The sequence below is a fragment of the Lytechinus variegatus genome, chromosome 6 (genome assembly GCF_018143015.1).
Source record: "Lytechinus variegatus isolate NC3 chromosome 6, Lvar_3.0, whole genome shotgun sequence".
Taxonomy (NCBI): Eukaryota; Metazoa; Echinodermata; class Echinoidea; order Temnopleuroida; family Toxopneustidae; genus Lytechinus; species Lytechinus variegatus.
In genome coordinates this window covers 31,923,228-31,947,718 of record NC_054745.1, presented here as the reverse complement: position 1 = coordinate 31,947,718, position 24,491 = coordinate 31,923,228, and the positions used below count along the sequence as shown (strand labels likewise).

The window sequence follows — 24,491 nt, the reverse complement described above, 5'->3', positions numbered from 1 at the left end:
AATTATTAAAAAGAGCTGATTTCATTCATGTCTTAATACTCTTGAGTTTAATTTGAGTAAAATAAACTTGAAAGAAATTGAGGTACAAAAATTGAGTACTCTTATTGTTTTGTTCCTTTTCACTGATATTTGTCAGCACTATTTCCATCATCTCTAAAATCCGAAAAACAAATTGGTTTTTATCAGTATTAGCAAAAAAATAATCATACATTTGTAAAAATGGGTTAAATCTTTTGAATTTGAACATGGAGTCATATTTTTTTGTGCAATAACTCCCCTTTTTTCTGCTTGTCAGTCAAATTATTTGGGATCTTTGAATGTTATCACCCTGGCTTTAGTCTGGCGGGCATTAAAAAAAAAAAGAATTGCCAAATTGAATGAAAGTCTCTACAGTATAAAAGGTGGGCCCCTGCTATTTGGCATCAAATATCAGTCATTTCAGGGTTTAAAATCATTTAATAATATGCCAGTTCGTAGATACCCCACGAGCAAGTTTCTTCAACTGACCTTTCTTTTCTTTCATTCGGATACTGTAGGCTAAATTCAAAGCAAGGTTTTATGGCAAGCATTTTTTTTTAATAGTAGGGGATGCAGAAATTGCATAGACCAGGGGCCGATTGCACGAAAGGGTCTTTCCAAGGACCGTCTTTCGTGTCGCCTATCTTTTATGATACGCTATAAGCGGGGTGTTTCTGAAATTTATGATAAAGAATAAGATACAATTTCATGATATATCACATCATTTTATAAACAAATATTTTGTTTATTTTAGCGGATGAATAAAATATGTTTGCAGATCGATGATATATTTAAAATGCGTTTCACATGGCGCATCATAAAAAATGGGCGACACAAAAGACGGACCTTGCAAAGACCCTTTCGTGCAATCGGCCCAAGGAGACGAGAATAGCACATCGATGAGGAATTTATTAAGGCATTTGTTCCATTTCTACTTTGAATGCATAGCATGCTTCTTTTAAAATGTACTTGGCAAACTGCTAAATACCAGTCCCTATTAAATGGATGCATAGTTGATTTCTAGTGTCCTGATCAAATGTAAAGCACAATTCAAAAGAATACATGAAATATCAAAAGTTTGTGCTTATCTCATTGAAAATTAAACCGCCATGTCACTTTAGTACACATGACCTTCACCTCATCATGCGCAGAATGGAACTCCAAACTGGCTTATTCTGAAGTGCAGATCAACTTGACCATGATCTAACGCTGTGCTACATTTATGGAAAGCTGGAATATGTCAAAAATTTGTTTACATTTTATGGTTCTATATTTTTTTTTACCCTCACGCTTTAAAGATAAGTTCCAGTTTTGGTAACGATCTCAAAATGACTTTTTACAGAATCTAATATAATGACCACCCAAGTGTTTGTTTGTATGAATAAAAAATATGTGCCAAAGGATTCTTGGAGAAACTGTGTAATTGCTGAGAAATAAGCAAAATAAGCGCGGATTCGGTCACTTCCGTCGGGTCTTTAGTCCAGCAATAATAGTACACTGTCCCACGTGTGCCTATCTGTGTTGGTGATCTTCAGTGTGAACGTTTTTCAGCGTAGATTTCAAGATTTCACAAAGTTCAGTTTATGTAACTATACCAGATCTAGATCCTCGATGATATTCTGACAATTAAGCCTGGTTTTACAGACTTTCTCATGAAATCAGTGTTTACTGCAACTACTGGCATTTCTCTTTAAAGCTAAATGAAAGTACTTGCAGAAAAACACTGACTTCATTAGAAAGTCTGAAAAACCAAGGTTAAATATTACTATATCATTGTGGATCTAGATCAGGTACAGTTACATAAATTGAACTTTGTGAAATCATTAAATCTAAGCTGAAAAACAATCACAGTGAAGATTGCCAACACAGATAGGCACACGTGGGACAGTGTACTATTATTGCTGGAATAAAGACCCAACGGAAGTGCCTGAATCTGCGCTTACTTTGCTTATTTCTTCCAGAATCCTTTGGCACGTATTTTTTATTCACACAAACAGGCACTTGGAGGGTCATTATATCGGATTCCGTAACAAGTCATTTTTAGATTGTTACCACAACTGGCATTTATCTTTAATGATGAAGAAAGCTAGTTTGATTATCATTGAAAGACAGTTACAAATGATTTAAGTGTAAAATGAGCAGATACTGTGAGCCTGTCATGTCATAAGCCCGTGAAATGTTCGGCTCTCTATAGTTAAACCACAAAATCAGGAGCCGGTTGCATAACACTTTTGCCATGAAAAAAATGTGTAAGTTTCAATTGCATAATTTTGTTACCCAGAGTTTTTGTTTCTTTCCAAGAGTTTTTTACAGCGATCATGCAACAGGCCCTGACCATATTTTAGTTAACCACAGTTTAGAATATGGGCCACAATGTCTCAGTTAATCAGTTATAGATGAAATGAATTACTCTCAGCCCAGTTTGGTTTGATAAAGTGGAGATAACGTCCGAGCAGGGATTTGAACCCTTGACCTCATGTACATAAGTCCAAGGCTAGACCACACAACCCATATAAAGGTCTAATGAATTCTTCAATACTGTATTTGTCAATGCTTTACAGCCTCATAATGTTGGCTTCTCATGAATATTCACAATACAGCATGTGGTCAAGGAAGTCTCTGTTTCAGTCACTGTCTTCCCCCAACTCATCAAATTCCTATACAGAAAGACAGAGAATGGAAAATTCTTGTAAATTCTCAGAAAACATTGAATTGAAGAAAAATTGAAAAAAAATCTTATCCCAAACACCTCTTCATGAGGACGAGATTAAATACATTTGCTGTTATTTTGTCAACAATATTTTAAAGGCATGAAATTAAAAACTCACATTTTTATATCATTGAAGTACTGATTCATCCAGTGGGAATAGTCAAATACTCTTACAACATGGGTCATAAAAGTTTATCATACTGAAATTCGAATTTCTTTGGAAAAAAGATAAAATGTTTTAAAAACATCTTTTTCATAAATTTATTCGTTTATGTATTCATTTATTCATCTATTATTAAAGACAGTTATTACTCCATTCATCCACCACACATCCAATCTATCCCTCCATCCGTTCATTCATTCGTTGAATGTTCATCCATGCATTCATCCATCCATGCATTCATCCACCCTTCCATCCATCCATGCATCCGTCTGTCCATCAGTCCCTTCATTCGTTCAATCAATCAATCAATCAGTCAGTCAGTCAATCAATCAATCATTCATTCATTCATACATGCATGCATCCATTCGTCCGTCCGTCTGTTCATACATTCATCCCTTCGTTCGTTCGTTCAATCAATCAATCAATCAATCAATCAATCATTCATTCATTCATTCATTCATGCATTTATCCACCCGCCCGACCATCCATTCATCCAGTCCAAAATTTAGCTGTTTTTGAGCAATATTTAAGAATTTAAAGGCAAGGATCATAAGTGGGGGGGGGAGGTAGGCAACCCCCTCCCACCCCCGGCATATAGGATTACAAAACATTATTTCATTGATTATTATATCTTGGTCACATTTGCTCTACGGTCACCATACGGCGAGTCAAAAACAGCCGTTTTATTTATTTCTATTCAAACCACCTTTATCATGTATATGTAGCTGGTAGAAAAAATCTTACAACGGCTGTTTTCGACTCGCAAACATGTACCAATGTTTAACTTTGATGAACTTACCAAACTTAAGCTCCTAGGTTCAATCATACAACTATGTCTCTCTGTCTCACTATCTATCGAGCTGAAATCTAGTTTACTAGGAGTGCATCTCGGGGTGAGAAGGACCGACGTTCTGGACGGCGAAGGACGCGTGGGGGTGCCCATCCATTCAGCGTCTCTTACTAAGCTTACATTGGGACTTCCACATGGACTCAGCCTGTTGAAAGATGTGGTAACGATATCAAACCGAGTTTGCACAGAATCCAATCAAATGACCATCAAAGTGATAAATGCCTACTTTGACATTCAAAATGGCTGCCATAGACCCCCAAAATATGATGTACATTGTAACTGGGGACAAATAATTTTGACAGAATTTTGCTTTGACTATAAAACTGCTTAATTTTGATGTAGGTGTAAAGTTTTGTCTAAACCCATGATTTCTATTCATATCATGTGCCATAAAGGTAATGCTGCTTTTTCAATTTGAAAATGGCCGCCATAGGCCCTTACATATTATGTAAAATTTGAATGGGTAAAGATAATTTCCACAAATAAGCATACATGTATCACAGCCATTTTGAATGCTTAAAATATACCATTCATTTATCACCTAATTCACATAAAGAAATTATCTATTTTGCTAGAAATCATATTTTCAGACAAAGTTTCACTCAAACATGCAGCATTTAGTCAAAGCAAAATTCTGTTACAATGATCTGTTCCCATTCAAATTTTACACGGTGCCCAAGGATTCTGGAAGAAATTGTTCTATTGCTGCGAAATCAGCAAAACAAGCGTTAGGATTTGCGCTGAATATCAGGTACATTTCTCCAAGCGATAATAATACACTGTCCCACATATGTCTATCTTTGATGTCGTTCTACAGCGTGATCGCTTTTCGTCTTAGATTAAACTATTTCACAGAGCTCAGGTTATGACAGAGTACCAGATCTCGATCCATGACAAAAGGATTCCCCACCGAGCTTGTCGTGGGGGTGATTTTTTCATTTACTAACTTCAGATCGAAGGACTTCATGCACACATTTGGTGAATTTCATAAAAATTTTCAGTAAAAAATTCTCTAACATGGGGGGGGGGGGCAACTAAGATAAAATAAGATTTTATTAAACTCTATTGACCTCCGATTGGGAGTATGAGAAGTCTCAACAAGAACATATTTACAATAATAATAATGAAGGTAAATGGGTACCACCAGGAAGTAATTCCTCAATAAGCTGTACACACCAGAATCGGAAGACGACATGTAGCTTAGCCGGGGGTAATATAGGAGCGCCTTGAGCACCAAGGAAGGTGGATATGTGCGCTATAGAAATCCTATATTATTATTATTCATTGACTGTAATTTCTCATCTGATAAATATTTCGTAATGATTAGCATCTCTGCATATGGCCGTATGTCCTAATTGGCCCGAATTCACACACATGGTTTTAAAACCCATGGTTGAGGCAGATTTCCTGTATAAATTACGCTAATTTAGTGCATATCGGGCGCGTGTTAAAAAAATGTCCAATGCTGATGCGCGCTTTTTTCACAGTGTGCCAAATTGACGCCTGTTGCCGTAGTTATCCACGCCATTTTTTTTCAATGAGTCCACTGTTGTTATTCATGAGTCCACTCTTCAAACAGTGGACTCGTGAATAAAATTGCGTATCTTACCAAGGTAACAGGCATCAATTAGCCACACTGTGAGAAAAGCGTGCATCAACATTGGACATTTTTATACACGCGCCCGATACGTGCTCAATTAAGCGTTATTTATACAGGAAATCTGCATAAACCATGGATTCAACAATGGGTTTAAAAACCACCTTTGTGAATTTGGGCCATTGTTTCTACTTACTTTGCTGGTTGTCTGTGTTTAGTGATGGGAGATGAGCTTCTTGGAGTAGGACCACCGCACTTCTTCTTCTTCAATAGCGTTGGTGTAGACGGAGTCAGGATGTTCTTACTAAAGATGTAGGAAATGCAAAAACAGACGTATTAAAAGCAAAGAAAATAATTGGCACAAACAATGATTTCAACAGAAAATCTTTGAAATCAAAAGGTAATTGTCACAATATTATCATATATCTAGATCTGGAACATTGAAATAAAGTGATCTTTGTGAAATCATGAAATCTTATCTGTAATTCTGACGATCACCAACACAAAAAAGGCATTATGAGGAAGTGTATTAATATTGCATGGAAAAATACCCCAAATTTGTTCGAAGTCCATGCTTCTTTCGCTTTATTTCTCAGCAATTGCACATTTACTTGGAGAGTAATTTGGCACATATTCTTTTATTTATACATGTACAAACACTTAAGTAGCCATTTTATTAGATTCTGTTCAAACTCATTTTGAGACCATTACCCTAGCTGGCATTTATCTTTAAAGCTTGTCTAAAGTTTTTGTAAAGGACATGAGTCATACTCGAATATCCTTTAAAAATCCAATACTATAAAAGTGTAGTGGTCATTATGGCCCGAATTCACGAAAGTGGTTTTGTAAACCCACGGTTGAGTCCATGGTTTATGCAGATTTCCTATATAAATTATGCTTAATTTAGCGCGTCAGGCGCGTGTATCAAAAATGTCTAACGCTGATGCACGCTTTTGTCACATTGCACCATATTGATGCCTGTTGCCGTGGTTATCCACGCTATTTTATTCGTGAGTCCACTCTTCAAACAGTGGACTCATGAATAAAATAGCGTATCTAACCATGGTAACAGGCATCAATTTGGCGCAATGTGAAAAAAGCGTGCATCAGCATTGGACATTTTTGATACACGCGCCCGATACGCGCTAAATCAAGTGTAATTTATACAGGAAATCAGCATAAACCATGGACTCAACCGTGGGTTTTCAAAACCACCTTTGTGAATTCGGGCCTATATGTTTTGCCCAATTTCCTTACAACATAGAAGTAGCAATGAAGTGTGAAGTCAACCTACCTGTTATGTATAGCTTTTGTATGCTGGATGTTGCAGGCATCTTCCTCACTTGAGAATGAAAGACTGCCTAAAGGACAGCCCAAGGAACCATGCGATGTGTCACTCTCAAATATCTCATCTGAAATCAAAATGAATATACAGTTATGAATACAAAACATTAAGAAGCAAAGATTCCATGAAGATGAGTTTCTAAGTTTTAGCACAGGGGCATCTACCTAGTTTGGGTCACCAACAAAAGTTTCTTCCCCTCCTCTACCCACGCCTCTTCCACCACTCCTTCAACCATTATGCCTCCTCCACTGCTCCCCTCCCCAACCCTCCCATACGATCTGAAAAGCTTAAAGGGGAATCCAGCCAAAATAAAAACTTGTTTTCAGAGAAAACAGAAAAATCGGACAAGCTGATATGTGAAAATTTGAACAATATCGGACAAACAATAAGAAAGTTATGAAATTTTAAAAGGTGTACAAATTGGTAATCACTATACCCATTGAGACATCAAATTGGCCGCATATGTGATGCCATAGTGAAGTAAGGCAAGGGCTACTATTCCATGTACTCCAATACATAAAAAAGGCTAAAATGTCATTTTTTTCAAAAGTTATACTTCAAATTATAGTTTTCTTTCATGAGGACATAAAACAATATAACTACCTGGGTTATATTTAGATTACTGCCCCAGGGGAATGGGTACTTACGAGAAAACCACAAATCCCTGATAATTCAGTACATGGCCTATGGGAAAGTTGTCCATGCCCCTTGTCATAATTTACTTACCTAGTTGCCAATTTGAAATCTACATAGTCTTAGGGATCTTAATTTCAAAGCAGCCATAACTTTCTTATCGCTTGTACGATTTCTTTAAAATTTTCACCATTCTGTTTTCTTTATTTTTCTCCTTTCCAATACAACATTTATGGCCAAGGCTGGGTTTCCCTTTAAATCCTGTGATGACGGGTGTCTATGTTTGATCCCAGGGGCACCTACATGTACATGTATCTCATCTTGGTTACCAAATTTCTTCCCTCCTCCCCCCCTCCCTCCTAAACAGTTCTATTCTTCAGCACCCCTCCCTTGACATACCATCTGAAAAGCTAAGATCTCACGATGATGGGAGTCTATGTGTGAGCAGACAGCAATCTATCTCATTTGGGTTACCAGTAAAACTCTCTCCAAACCTCACCCACACATCTACCACTCCATTCCTCTTCTACCCCTCCCCTCATTACCCCTTCCCCCATTACCCCTACTCACAGTGCCCCTTCCCCACCGAACCCCCTCACATACCGTCTGAAAAGCTAAGATCCCATGATGATGGGAGTCTACATATATGTGTGAGCAGACGGCAATCTATCTCATCTGGGTAACTAGAAAAATTCTCTCCCTACATCATCCATTCCTCTACCACTCCCTTCCTCTTCTACCCCTCCTCTCATTACCCCTATTCACAGTGCCCCATTCCCTATTGAACCCCTTCACATACCATCTGAAAAGCTAAGATCCCACAATGACAGGAGTCTATGTTTGAGCTGACGGCATCTTGAGGGAAAAATATGTTTTCTGTGATTTTCCTATGAATTCTGTGAAATTGCGGAAAGTTATGTCTTGTCCCTACATAATAGCGGATATTATTGACAAGATAAAGGTTATCGATATCGCTAAGTGGCAATAAAGAGGTTAACAATAACAGCACAACATCACATACCATCTGAAAAGCTGAGATCCCACGATGACGGATGTTTATGTTTGATCACAGGGGCATCAATCTCATCTTGGTAACCAACAAAACTTTCTTCCCTCCCCCTCTCCGTCCATTTCTTGCCTTCAGCACCCCTCCCTAACCAACTCCCTTGACATACCATTTCAAAAGATAGATAGAATGACATCGTAGCGAACGGACGTTTCAGTTGCGAGCTCCCGAATTTCATCAAACTATTGTGAGAATTACGCCCATATACGCTCATGTACCCTTCATCTTAATGAGCAATGAATAAGTCAACAAGGGATTCTGCATACAATCTTCGCCGTATACAGGAAAGTAAGAAATTGGACACGAAAAAGAAATCAAAACTGAGCCAGAAACCAGAAAACATGGCCGCCGCACCAAGCACTGAACAAGCACCGAACGCGAGTACGACCACTAGCGATACGGCCCCGGAACAGCGTGCCGCGGCAAATGACTCCACCTCTACCATCGACCTGAGTGGCGCCAGTGGAGCCAGCGAATCCATACTAGTCGAAGGGGGCTCTGATAGAGTACTTACCTGCATAGCTGAATTGAGGAAAGAGATTAAGGATATGTTTGCCAGCAATTCGCAACTCATCAATGGAAAACTAGATTCTGTCATCGGTGAATTAAACGGAATTAAAGCCGATTTAACGCAGACAAAAAAGGACATTTCAGATCTGGAAGCGAGTATTAATTTTACAGACAACAGAATCGCCGCGATTGAGATGAATGAGATTCCATCACTAAAAAAAGAAATTAAAAGAAACGAAGACGAAATTGAGGAGAAGCTGATTCAAATGGAAATTCATCAGAGGAAGCAGAACTTATTAGTATATGGATTGCCAGACAAACAAAATGAGGATATTATTGCTACCACCCGTGACTTGTTGGCTAACTTCTTGAAAATCACCCCCGATACTGCCGCTAGGATCCCCATTGTCAACGCTCATCGTTTGCCTGGTTCGACTCAGCGCAGCAAACACCCCGAGAGTCAACGAAATGGCGAACCCTGCCCCATCATAATTCGCTTCGCTTCGATGCTGGACCGGGACCGCCTTCTACGTGCGTATGAGTTTCAGCCGCGTCAGCAGCAGACAGATCCTGCAGCCAGAGAGACCTGCAACCCGGAGTATGCCCGCGTGTCTATTCGTACCGATCTACCGCAGAAACTTAAGCGGGAAAGGGGACGACTCGCTACTATTGCATACAAGCTTCGCCACGAGGAACATGTTTCAACGAGGATAAAATTGATCGGATCCAAAATTACCCTGCAAACGCGGAAACGCGGTCGTGACGGTTCTCCGAGTACTGCCTGGACCACCTGGACAGCGTAGCGCATAGACACTAAAGAGGCAAGTCTCTAATCCTCAGTCATAATCTCGTCATGAATTTAATTTTAGATAAAACAAGAATTTCTTTTGATATCAGTACAAATATGACTTACAATTCAACCATAAAGCTTAATAGCTTTACGATTCAACCTTTATTTCACCCTGTGTTAAACTTGTTTATTGTATACACATCCGTCATAATGCGGTATACATATATGATTATTTTACGAATTGAAGTCATAACGAAAATTGAATGTAATTAAGAAGAAAATGAATTAAAAAGAAAAAAAAAGCTGAAGGAAAAGATAAAGTCAGCGAAAATCTAGCTATCTATCTGGTTGACAAACTCTTACTGAAAGTAGATTGATTTTAAACGTTAATTATTGTTTACCAAATTGCTTTAATGTTCCTAGTCACTAGTCTTATTATATATTTTCTATTCATAGAACAAGTTCCTGTTGTAGGTTGTGTAAGGGTGTCATTGATCTCTCAATTAAACTTTACAGGCAAAACTGAATGTATATGAATTTTAAGCCCATCAATTTTATTTATATTACTCATATTCCTTCATATGCCTTGTTTTGTACAGTAAACTGATGAATAGATCATCTGTCATTACTACACACTTATGGCGAGATTTGTATAAGAGATCAACATCTATTCTGAGCAAAACTATTGTAGGTCTTTAATTGATACCTGTGTATGATTACTCATACATGCAACCTTCTGCTCTGCTTCCATGGTAATTATGCTAATTATTTGTATGTTGATTTGTATAAGCACATTCTTTTCTTTCGGTTCACCTGCAGTGGCAAGCCATTATTTGGCCTGATTCTCTTTTAAATGAAAAAGAGAAGAAAAGAAGAGAGAGAAAAAATCAAGCATTGGTTATCGTACAATGCCCCTGCATGGTCAAGCTTTTAGGTTTGTTTATTATTTAGAATATCTTATTCACAGAATTTTTAATAAATTAAAAAGCAGAAAATTGTTGTTATATATAGCTGAAAACTTATATTTTTATACTTAAATTTCTGTTTATTTCAATTTACCTATTATGCTAAAATAACCCATTATCTGATAAGATAAATGATTTTGACCACTTATCCCTATTTCTCTGAGCATTTAATTGATAATCCTTCCTCCCCCTCCCTTCCGATGTTTATTTCCATAATTTAATTACTGTTTGTATCCTTACTCGAGTTTTAAGAGGACCATGTCTTTCCCCTATCTTGCTTTCGCGCCATACGTCGCAAATCATGGTTTTCATTACAGGATATTATTGTTTAAGTTCAACAAATTCCTGAAATATATGTTTAGTTCATTGGCTTCATCGTTTTACCCATCCTTCAGTGTCTTGCTTCACTGTATTATTGGAATTCAGCTATTAAACAAAACCTTATAGTATTCTTTGTATTCGTGATCTATTGATCTTACTATCAAAACAACTTCATTACCCAAATGCTTTCCCCTTCTGTACTTAACATTATACTGCATTGTTTCCCTGATCTTATAAGTTGCTCAACCTTCCACTATTCAAACTCAAGTATTCATTATAGCCAACATGCTCTCTTGTAGTTCTCTATCTCCAGGAATCATTGTCAGTGGAGATAAGAAGATAATCAGTCATTTTACCCGTGATTATAATTTTGGCGCCAAGTTTCTGTACATATATTCTGATCGATACACACATCCCCTATTTTTGTTCTCCATTACTTGCATTCCTGAATATATTGTTTAAATTCTGTTTGCTACTAATGAATGCTTACAGTGTATGTCTTTTCCCCTTTTTATTCTGATGGGAATCAATAGATTATTTTGTACTATAGTACAAAAACCCCTTCTTGACAGGGATTCCTTAACAAGACCTTGAGGTAAGGTGTTATGTTAGTTGTTTATCAGTGAATAAGAGTCTTGTTTATTCATGCATGCTTATCTTTTCCATTTTGCTGTATTCTACTTTATGCATGCCTGCTCAGTTAATTATCTTGCTACCGATTAACCCCAATCTTCACTGTTATTCCCACTGTATTTCTTTTAATGCTTGATCAGTTACAATAATTTGCATGTTTTCCCCAATCTACGTTTCTTATTTTTCTTTATTATATACATATATATTTTGCTTATTTATTATTATTTATTTATTTTTTAACCTATTTTTTGCTTGTTTCATTCGGTATACGCTTTAATATTCACTTGCTATTTGTCTAATGATGTTGTATCCCCTATTCATTTACTGCATATGCTTATATTTTCTTGCATAGCTTCCCATTGCATGTTAATTTCATAATTGATATTCTATCGCATATCTTTATATATATTGCAGATATTCGCCTTTGTTCTGTATTCGCTTGTATTATTCGTATTTGTACATGCTTGCTTTCCCATTTTGTTGTTCATTTTTCACCTTTTCTCTTTTTGACAAACTCGGATCCTTTTTCTATTTTTTAGTAGATGTTAATTGCTTATTATTTTATTCCATGTAAGCGTAATTCAGTTCATTTATTTTCAAGCTGGAGCACCGCATGATACACCTCTAAAGATGAGAGATACTATTTCTGTTTTCGTTTGTTACTTTTTTCTAAATGAGAGTATTTCATGTTTGTTCAGTGTTGTGTTTGTATCTGTCTTCTTGCCTGACTATCTCCATTTTTCCTTTCTTCAGATGCTTGCTGAGATGCTGCTTAAGTGCTGGATTATTCCATCTTCCTCACAATTTATTCATGTTTTATGCTTCTCCTGTTTTGATAAATTTTTAAATGGCTGATACAAATAACTCATCTGTCAATTTTTATGATAATGATTCATCTGATAGAGAATCCAGTGACATTGATACCTCTTCTGCCTCATATGATAATAATTTTGCAGATAACCTTAATCTATCATCTGAGGAGTTAAATTATGCCAATGATTCTAATCAATGTTCACTTCCAATTCCCTCCTCGAAATATATTACTCAATTACAATTAAAAGAAGTAACAAAAACATTTTCTAAAAACTCATTTTCCTTACTGCATATGAATATCAGAAGCATAAGTAAACATTTTGAAGAACTTCAGATTCTTTTAGACAACCAAAATAAACATTCTTTTTCAGTTATTGGCTTGACCGAAACTTGGCTTTCCACTGACACAAATTTACCTTATGCAATAGATGGATATGACTTCATTGTTAATAACAGATCAAAAAAGTTGGGTGGGGGCGTAGCACTTTATCTTTCCATTAATTTTGAATTCACTGTCCTAAACGAACTTAATTTTATGAATGAGTTTATTGAGTCACTATTTATTGAAATTTCTATTCCTCATAGCAAAAATATAATAGTTGGAATTATTTATAGACCCCCAAATTCAAATAATAATGATTTCTTTCAATTTATAACATCTATTCTGAGTAATGCGAATTTTGTCAACAAAGATGTATTTGTAATGGGCGATTTTAATATCGATCTATTAAAACATGCTAACAACAATTTCTCACATGAGTTTCTTGAAACACTTTACTCAGCCTCGTTCTTGCCATTAATTTCTAAACCTACGCGTGTTAGTAATCACTCAGCCACTCTCCTTGACAATATTTTATGTAACTCATTACCACCCCCAGAATCCTTAATAGTCCTTTCTGATATTACTGATCATTATCCAATTATGTCATTTTTCAATCTTAAATGTTCCTTGAATAAAGTATATCCCCTACCAGCTAGACGTAGGGCCACCCCAGAAAAATTAGCTAGTCTTGGTGTCAGTTTAGATAGAGTTGACTGGTCTAGCGTTTATAACACTGACGATGTTGATTTATCTTTAGGCAATTTTTTAAGTATATTTAAAAAACATCTAGATGATCATATTCCTAAAAAGAATGATAATCGAGTTAATTATAAAACATCACCCAGACTTCCCTGGATTTCTAACTCCCTCTTGCGCTCAATTAATAAAAAAAACCGACTGTACTATAAATTCAAATTGAAGAAGAATGAACATTCAAAAATTAAGTATACTTCTTATAAAAATACATTAATAAAAGTCTTGCGTGCAGAAAAAAAGAAATATTACTCGATTCAATTAGAACAATATAAACATGATATGAAAAACACATGGAAAGTTATTAAGCAAGCTTTGAATATTTCAAAAAAGAAATCAAATATTACTAAAATAAGATTTAATAATCGGAATATAGAAGATCCCACAGAAATCGCCAATGTTTTGAATTCTTACTTTTCTACGATAGGGGAAAATTTGGCACAAAAAATTCCACAATCCAATAAGCATTTTTCTAAATTCCTGGGACAACCTAATGCCAATTCCATTTTCTTCTATCCGACTACTATTTATGAAGTGACCGATATTGTTTCCTCCTTAAATAATAAACACAGTGCTGGTCATGATGACATAAGTAATTTTATATTAAAAGGAACCATATCGTCTATTGTTGAGCCCTTGACACATATATTAAATAAATCTATATTAAGTGGTATTTTTCCTAAACAAATGAAAATTGCGAAAGTTATTCCCTTATTTAAAAAGGGAGACGAGCTTGATGCTGGTAATTACCGTCCTATATCCTTACTCTCTTCTCTTTCTAAGATTTTAGAGAGATTAATTTTTATTAGAACAACTAAATTTCTTAAAATCAATAATATATTCACTAACTTCCAATTTGGTTTTAGACAAAAACATAGCACTATCCACGCTCTTTTAAATTTTGTGCATAAAGTAGCCCATTCTTTAGATGATCATTCGCATCTAATTGGTATATTCCTGGACTTCTCCAAGGCATTTGACACTATTAACCACGACATTTTACTTTACAAGCTTTCTCATTATGGAATACGTGGAATTGCCTTGGAGTGGTTCAGGAATTACCTTAAAAATAGAAAACAATATGTTTATTTAAATAATCACATCTCTGATCAACATGACATTAATTGTGGTGTCCCACAAGGTAGTATATTAGGGCCTCTTTTATTCATTATTTACATTAACGATTTTCATAGATCATCTGACATTCTTTCTTTCATTCTTTTTGCAGATGATTCCAATGTATTTTTTGCTCACAGAAACCCTCAAACTCTAGTTCAGATCATGAATTTAGAACTGCTAAATTTGACTCAATGGATACGCGCCAATAAACTATCTCTTAATTTAAACAAAACCAAATATATGATATTTAGTAATTCTATTGAATCTTTACCTTCTGACATTATCTTTGATGATACACCTTTACAATGTGTTTCCCAAATTAAATTTTTAGGAATTATAGTTGATAATAAACTTTCTTGGAAACCCCACGTTCTTCATGTGAGCAAAATATTATCTCGTAATATTGGTATAATTAATAAGTTAAAACACTATTTTCCTCAGGTCACATTACTCATGTTATATTCCTCCTTAATTTTACCGTACCTTAATTATGGAATATTAGCATGGGGAAATACCCATAATTCTTTATTGGACAAAATATTAATTTTACAAAAGAAAACACTCCGAATTATATGTAATACACCAGTTCGTTCTCATACAGATCAATTGTTCCTGGAACATAAAATCATGAAAATAAAAAATTTATATTTATTTCAATTAGGTCAATTCATGTATAGATACAAAAATAATTCGTTGCCACGCATATTTGACTCTATGTTTCACCAAAACCAATCCCTCCATAACTATCCCACCAGGCAGTCAAATGAATATCACTTGCCCCTCCTCAGAACGCATCTAGCACAAAATACTTATTTATATACAGGTCCAAGATTTTGGAACTCCCTTGGCGATGAGATTAAAGATGCCCGTTCTTTACTGTCCTTTAAAAACAAATTAAAATTTATGCTCCTTATTTCCTAATGAATTATATTCACTGTTTAAACTAAAATTTTGTATCATTTTTTGCTAATCTATGTTTATACAGAACATAAAGCCTTATTATTATTTTTTTTTTCCAGTTAGACATAAAATTTGAAAGTTATATCTTGTCTATACATTATATTGTACCTTTTTTATTGTATGTGTGTGTGTGTGTGTGCGTGTGTAATGGTGTATTTGTATATGTGTGTATGGTGGGGTGTGTGTGTGTATGTTTATGTGTAATGTGTATATGTATGCGTGTATGTATTGGTGTGTGTGTGTGTGTATATATGTATATATATATATGTGTGTGTGTGTGCGTGTATTGATGTGTATGTATGTGTAGACATAATATAATTATATGCAGCAAATTAGCTTTGCATCCCTCTCCCTATCTCTATTTTCTTTCTATATTCTAGGCAGTTGTTATCGTACTATTGTCCATCTCATGTTCATGTGTTGTGTTGTTTCGTGTTATTTACTATTATTACTTGCCTTTTCGTTATCTTCATGTATTACTTTACGTATATTTCTATATTCCTTGTATCTATTTTTTGAGGGGTCCACATTATACAAGCTTTGCTTTTCAGTGGACCCCTCCATTCTTCTTATGATATATAATTGCGTTGATTCAATTATATCTAATGATATTGATTATATTGATTTAATTTGACATGTATGTTAATTTATATTTAGATTACTTTCAAATATGTATTTTTTTTTCTTCCAATATTGAATTTTGTTCATGCTATTGTTTATTTAAATTGAATCAATCTATTTTGTACTTATTTGTATCATTTTGAAGAATGAAAATAAATTTGAATTGAATGCACAAAAAGCTCAGATCCCACGATAACGGGTGCATAAGTTTGAGCAGACGGCAATCTATCACATCTGGGTTACCAGTAAAACACTCTCCCAAACTCACCCACACATCTACCACTCCATTCCTCTTCTACCCCTTCCCTCTTTGCCCCTTCCCCCATTACCCCTACTCTCAGCGCCCCTTCCCTATTGAACCCCTTGACATACCGTCTGAGAAGCTAAGATCCCATGATGACGGGTGCCTATGTTTGATTACAGGTGCATCTATCTCATCTTCATTACCAACAAAACATTCTTCCCTCCCCAATCCCCTCCCCCTCCTTCCTAAACAGTTCTATTCTTCAGCACCCCTCTCTATCCAACTCCCTTGACATACCATCTGAAAAGCTAAGATCCCACGATGACGGATGTCTATGTTTGAGCAGACGGCAATCTATCTCATCTGGGTTACCAGTAAAACTCTCTCCCGACCTCACCCACACATCTACCACTCCATTCCTCTTCTACCCCTTCCCTCTTTGCCCCTTCCCCCATTACCCCTACTCACAGCGCCCCTTCCCTATTGAACCCCTTGACATACCATCTGAGAAGCTGAGATCCCACGATGACGGGTGCCTATGTTTGATCACAGGGGCATCGATCTCATCTTGGTTGATACTATGCTTGGATGGGGATAAGATCTTGAACACTGCAGCACTCAGTAGGGTGAACAGAAGCGAAAGGAATCCTTGAAACTTGTTCCACTGGAGGATAAAGCAAAAATGGGGAGCACCTTCAAGATAAATGCTTGGTTTGGAAAAATTCCAGCATTTGAATGCTATCATTCAAATCAAAATTAATTCAAAGAGAATCCAATTTTGATTGATTGGCCCATATGACCTTTTTTTTTGCATCCAAGATAAAAAAAAAAACATACATGTAACATGATAAAACAATATTAGAAAATATTATAAAGAGGCAAGGGATAAAAAACAAAATTCAAATTAGAACAATTTACAACTAATGAAAAGCACAACATATCGGATACAGGGACCAGCAAAAGCCGAAGGCATGTCAATGTAAATGCCCTAAAAATGGCATACACTGAACAGGGCAAATAGGCAACAAAAAAGTCTAATGAATGAATGATTAGTTATACCTTGGTGACATTTGTTCTACGGCGGCCGTACAGCGAGTTGAAGAGTCGTTTTATTCATTTTTACTACAACCACCTGGTACAAATGTAGCTGGTACAAATAAATGTTAAAACGACTGTTTTCGACTCGCCGTAGAACATATGTGACCAAGGTATAAGAGATGATTTGTATTCTCTTAAAAAAAACACTCACTAAATTTTTTGTATGCATTCATAAATGGCAAATGATTCTGTTGGAGAACGTGTGATGGCAGAGAAATAAACAAAATAAGCAAGGCCTTCCATGCAGGTGTTCGGTCTCTTTTTCAAGCAATCACAAATAATTGTCCAACATGTGCCTATCTGTATTGTTGATCTTAAATGCTAAGCACTACATACATGTACTATCAACGGCTTCAGCACGTTCCAGGGAATTCCTTCCTACCGGCAGTGACGGATCCTGGGGGGGTGGGCACATCCGGCCCGTGCCCCTCTTTTGAGAGCCATAATGTAAATATGCTGTTCTTACACAAGTGTGCCCCCCACCCCTTTGAAAGTCACAGCATATATTTTTAATGGGAATAGGTCGTTCATACACAAGCGAGGACCTTTTTTTTTGCTTGACAAATTTTCGAGAAAATGTGCCCACTCTTTTGGAAAATCCTGGATCCGCCCCTGCCTACCCGGTACCCATTGTCTACACCTGGGTGGAAAATTACACATGTAGAGTATTCTTACAAATAATTTCAACTTCAAAAAAAGGATGCTTTTCATTTCCCGTTTTCAGAAAATAAGCAAAACGTGATTTGGTTCAAGAAGGTGGATCTTGGACCAGTCGTTAAGTGCGTAGAGGCCTTCAGACAAAATGCCTCACAAAGTAATAATGGTTGGTGGTGATTTTTTACCTGATTGCTAAAAAAGCATGAATGCTTGTAAGCAAGCAACCAGAGGACGTATGGCTTAAGGTCCTCTCCGAAGGATCTGGTACTGAGGATTAATGCCTTACCAAAGGGCACTAGCGCACCAAGTGGGAATCGAACCCGGGTCACCGGAATACAAATCCCCCGCTCTACGAACTGAGCTATCGCGCCTCTTAAATAATCATAATTAATAATAATAATATATAGCATTTATGAGGCGCTGATTATCTAGTTTCCACTTCGATGGTGCACTATATACTACCCAAGCTGTAGCTCCAGCTGCTAAAGGCACTTGGTGCATTGAAGGGATTAATTCCAATAGCAGATGATATCTACCACCATATCAAACAAGCCGGAGTAGAGCATTCATTTTCCTCACCATTCTGGACAGCGCCCTCTTTCTTCTCTGCCAGGCGATGGTACGTTGAACTACACTAGTCTCCATCAGTTCAGCAAGGGACGGTCTCTTTTGAAAGTCTGGATTCATCATATTCTTTATCAATCCTTTAAGATCAGATGAAATTCCTAAGGAATATAAAAAAAACACGATAAACACATTCGGTGGTACACCAAGGTTCAACCCAAGTCTACACTAGAATTATAACCACACCCGGGGGGGGGAGGGGGCAGCTCCATTCACGGGTGGATACCATGCGCGACCATGAGATCTCAAAAAGCACCCTAAACACGTATTTTCCATATTCTGAAAATGCATCCCTTAACAAGTATTGGCGAGTGAAACCCTACCCTTAACAAGTATTGGAAACAAAAGGATATTCTTGGCAAGTATTCCCTGAAATGAACTCCTTCACAAGTACTGTACATTTATATTTTGTTATGTCCGACAGTCGTCGGTTTTACCTTTACACACCATTTGGATTAGTACGGTCCCACCTTTTACCTCGTGCAAATCGGACTCTAAACACGTAGTGTTGGGGCAAAACGCCATCCTTTATAAAACATTTTTCATTTTGTTTTATCATCCCCGCAAATTTGACCCTAAACACGTAGGTTTCCTAGCAAAATAGATACCCTTTTTTCACTATTTTTGTGTTGACACCCTTATCACGTTACCTTATTAACATGCCCCATCTTGAAAAAGACATCCTTTTTACATGTTTTTTTGGTCATGCATGGTATCCACTCATCAATGTAAGTACCCCCCTCCGGAATCACACTTCTATGGAATGCTAGGATTCATGATATTTCTTCCATATTCATTGCACTTATAATGTATCAATTAATACATGAGAATTCACAATTCATTAACTGGCTTCTGATGATACTACTACTATTAGTAATACTTCTAACAATTCTACTACTACTACTACTACTACTACTACTACTACTACTACTACTACTACTACTACTACTACTACTACTAGTACTGCTACTACTACTACTACTACTACTACTACTACTACTACTACTACTACTACTACCACTAATAGTGCTACATGTACTACTTCTACTACTACTACTTCTACTACTAACAATAATGGTGTTTATAAAGAGAACACACCATCTAAAGACCCTCATGTCACGGCGCTAGCCCAGCAACAGTTCCTTTGTAAATACAAAAAAAAAACTACAAATATAAAGTAAGCAAATTCTTCAACTAGTCAGTGGCACATGCATTATGAAGCACACAAATGGATTGCCTGACATACCGGCTGTTAGTTGCCATGGTATCCTCCCCCTCCGTAGATCATGCCAGGAGTCTCCATTACGAGGAAGCTCCAAGTCACTGGCGAGCTCGAAGATCGTTATACCCAAGCTGAAAAACACAAGTATGCATTCTCATTGCATTTACTAAATCGAGGTTAATGTCGGCATGCACTGAAGACAATTTTTGGACCAGATTGGTAAAGAATGAGAAAAACTGTACAAAGAAGTGAATAACAAAGACCAAATGTTTACAAAAAAAGTTTCTTGAGATTAGTTATTACTATAAGGGGGTGTTGCAAAAAAATACTTGCGATCAATTGCAAATATTCTGTTGCAATTTTATAATCAACGTTAGCTGTAGCAAATTGGATTACACTTCTTGTTTCAAGGAGCAGATTAGCAATCAATCACAATTTACAATTAACTGCAAGACCTATGATTGATTCAGGGACCAAATATAGACTTGCGATTGATCGCAAGTTTCTTGCAACACCTCACAAGTCACTGTCTGTTGAAGAAACAATACATTCAACAATTGAATAATTTACCTGGTACAAATACAACAATCTACATACGTTAAAGGCAGAATAAAAAAATCAGCAATATAAGCATCATTGAACATAACATAATTAATTTATAATTAAATCATTTTACTGAATCCTGTAGGGAAAATTAATCAGATGCGAATCACTGAATTTGAAATGGATTACATTTCTTTTTATACAAGTAGAACAGATCTGATAGTCTGGCCTGCATTATGCGATTCAATACAGTGATGGCTTTGAAAACAACTATGATGAATGATTTTTCACACACGCAAAAACACCATTCACTCTATTAGTCACGCTCTGCCACGCAGTTAAGAGATAAACAAATTAAACCAAATGAACAATTTCTTCTGATGAAACTAAAATATAAAATTCAGATTTACCTGAACACATCAGCATGCATTCCAAAGTGACCCTGTAAAAGCTCAGGTGCTAGGTATTTAGGATCTCCTTCTTGGGCATCTGTAAAATCATGCTAGATAAAACAAAATAAAAAAAGGTTTGGTTAAAGTAAACGCAAATGGCAGTTGTGGTCACATCTACAAATGAGTTCAAGGAAAAACCAAGAAAATGACTCCCAAAATATGTATGAAAAATATGTGCCAATGACCCTGGTAGAAAATGTGTAAAGCTGAAAAATCAACAAAACAAGCATGGTATTCAAGCCAGATATAGGGCCCTTTTAAAATAATGATGATGATGATGCACAGCATTCGTATAGTGCCGTATATCTGTCAAAGACAATCAAAGGCGCATTTTTGGAGGAGCCAGGCAATCTGGGTCCTCTAGAAGGGCGCGCATACAGAACTGTGACCCGCAAATCTCTCCTCACCGTAAAACTGGTTGGGGGAATGCAGGTGGACCACTACACCAGGGTTTAACCCTACTCTTATTCAAATAGTGCAGTGGGTTCTTAACATGCAAAGGTGATGGCTCTCCTCTACACGGGGCCTCCATTTAACATCCTATTCGAGGGACGGATTGGTTTTCACTGTTAAATAGCCTGCATCTATGAAACAGGGGAGAGACGTTTACACACAACGCACTGGCTTCAGTCATCAGTCCGGGGTGGACTCGAACCCACAATCTGTGGTTCAACGGGCAGACACTCTACCAACTGAGCCAACTTTGCTCTCAGCTTCAGCAATACTCTGCCCCTAACACACTATTTTATGTTGGTGATCTTCTGCGTAGTAATATTTTAGCTTTATGATTTAACAGAGTTATAGGTTCATGTGAAACATCAGCTCTAGATCCGCAATGACATGGGGACAATTATCCTCTATTTTAACAGTCTTCTCCAGAAATTTCTGTTTGCTGCAACTTAAAATGTTTGATAATGATTGAAGTACACATTTTTTAGAGTTTATTATAAAATACCTTTCTCAAAATTTTGGAAGAGCACCATGAAAATACGACCCGCTGCAATACATTGCTCTTCCTATGCTCTTGCATTAGAGATATTTAACAAATAATGCATGCAGCCGAGTGCATTAGTGGAAATGCAGAGCACGCGAGGCTTCTTTAGCTAGGTGCCGCACTGTGCACGAGCTGCTGGCGACGAGAGCTCAGTGTGCACCATCTGAAGAAACCGAGCTTTCTCTGCATTTACTTTTACACACGACAGAGCAAGTGCATTAATTGTTTTATAAAATAGCAACACAGAAACAAATCCTTAAAAAGTTACAGTACACTTCTCTCGGGACTTCTACCCTACTGTTCTGCTTGAGCATGCAATGTCAATTTTCGTTGCATACCTTTTTTGCACTGCCGTGCAACGCACCAAAAAAGTTGGATGTCATGTGACACGTATTGGCCAATCGCAATGCTTAAAATAATACACCTATTTTATAAAACAAATAGCCGACACCTTATACAATGCACAAACTGCCCAAGAATAGCACTGAAAATAATGACAACTTACTTCATTCATTTGAACAGACAGTCCGAAGTCACCAAGCTTGCAGACTTTACCAAAAGATATGAAGATGTTCTCTGGTTTAACATCAAGATGCAACAGGCCGTGTGAATGCATGTGGTGCAATCCCTGAAAATATGGAAAAAACAGATTTAACAAAAAAATATACAATGTACTATTTCTTCCCTCCTGGTTATGGGATAAATTTCACACAATTTTCATCAATACTGGTTGAACCCGATACTTCACATCTAATTTTCTACTTTCTATAAGATTGCCCAACTGCAAGTTAGTTCAACATTGAATCAATATTTGTATGGATTATTGAACAAATTTAACAACAATACATCATTTCAGACCTTAGACTCTGCTTTTTAAAAAAATATTTAATGGTTACACTTCGTAATTCCAAAACACGCAAATTGCCTTTACCTCGATGCTCGATAATCCAAAAACGTAAAAGGGTTCGTAAATCTGAACATTTGTGGCGTTATTCCGAAGGTTCATTATTCCGAAGGTTCGATAATCCGAAAACGAAATAAGGTTCGATGTTCCGAAGGTTCGTTAATCCGAAAACGAAATAAGGGTCGTTGTTTCGAAGGTTCGTTAATCCGAAAACAAAATAAGGTTCGTTGTTCCGAAGGTTCGTTAGTCCGAAAACAAAATAATGTTAGTTAATCATTTAGTTTTCGGACTAACGAACCTCATTTGTTTTTGGGATTAACAAACCTTCAGAATTACGAACCTCACTTCGTTTTCGGAATTACGAACCTCATTTCGTTTTTCCGACTAACGAACCTTCGGAAATACGAACCTTCGGAATAACGAAGCTTCGGAATTATGAATGTATGCATATTTAATACACTCATCATTGGCTGAGCTGTCAAAATGTTGAAAAGTTTGAAAAGAAGCTTGATTTTAGAGATATGACACAAGTAACAGCATTCTTTTGCCTTGGAAAATTTCTTGACAGGAACGTTTTCAGATAACACAAGGTTGCAGCTATTGCCACATTTCTAAAAGAGCTTTTTGGAGTTGTCCTTCCAATGTTTTAACTCTATCTAGGCCGGGGGGGGGGGGCCTCGGAGGCCCCCCTCAACGAATCGCACGATATTTTCGCCGTGCAAAATTTATTGACCGCGCCGCTCGCTGACTTTTTACTTTCAAGTCTTGCGCAACTTTTGAGACCAATTTTGCATCACCCGGGTACGTGGTTCCGAAATTACGCAACATTATGTAAGTGCATGTCAGACCGAAAATTGCTCAAAAACGTGATTTCGTGTACAAAGTCAATGCAAATTGTGTTTTCAACCAAAATTCATAAATGTATGATTATTTATTGTTTTTCTAGTCTAAATGTATTCATTTTATGATTTTTATGATCACAGAAGAGTCCCCAACAAATTTCATTGAAAAAACAATGAAAAACGAAAGGTCCAAAAAACAAAGAAATACATAAGAAATTGCAAAAAACAATATAATACATAAGAAAATGATTTGATATCACAATTTTTTTCATGTACACTTGCTAAGGACACCACAAAGAGTTTCTATACCAAGAATTAGTACATTTGGAGCTTTATTTAGGGAGTTAGAGGGAAAAGTATGATTTCGCATACTAATTACGCATAAATTAGCATAATCACTTAATAGCGATTCGCATGAAATAAACTACTATACAATCTTGTAGATTATGCCCCAGGCAACCCGCGTGCCAATTTTCGGCGCGATCACGTGGTCGATGGCCGAGATCTTGGGGGGGGCCTGGGAGGCCCCCCCGGCCATAGGAACTCCCAAAATACCCCGGCCTAGATAGGGTTAATGATAACTGATGATTTGGTTCTTACTGACCCATAATGCAATATGAATAGTCTCTATGTGTGATAGGTTTCTGACACAGATTTTACTCTGTCGAAGTTTTTTATTGATCACATATTATGAGGTGGGTTATCCCACAATATTGGTGCCA

At 36.7% G+C, this 24,491-nt stretch overlaps 1 protein-coding gene across 1 annotated transcript in view; it reads right to left on the bottom strand.

The window, feature by feature from the left end:
- Positions 1-1,708: 1,708 nt before the first annotated feature.
- Positions 1,709-24,491, bottom strand: part of LOC121417377 (membrane-associated tyrosine- and threonine-specific cdc2-inhibitory kinase-like) — a 42,496-nt gene continuing 19,713 nt past the window's right edge. Inside the window, exons 7-15 of the mRNA XM_041611061.1 lie at positions 22,529-22,651; positions 20,988-21,079; positions 20,059-20,165; positions 18,768-18,913; positions 16,935-17,097; positions 6,633-6,750; positions 5,535-5,642; positions 3,691-3,886; positions 1,709-2,675 (exon numbers count right to left, since the gene is read on the bottom strand). Coding sequence (XP_041466995.1) covers positions 2,643-2,675; positions 3,691-3,886; positions 5,535-5,642; positions 6,633-6,750; positions 16,935-17,097; positions 18,768-18,913; positions 20,059-20,165; positions 20,988-21,079; positions 22,529-22,651 — 1,086 coding nt within the window. The 3' untranslated portion in view covers positions 1,709-2,642. The remainder of the gene's footprint in view (positions 2,676-3,690; positions 3,887-5,534; positions 5,643-6,632; positions 6,751-16,934; positions 17,098-18,767; positions 18,914-20,058; positions 20,166-20,987; positions 21,080-22,528; positions 22,652-24,491) is intronic.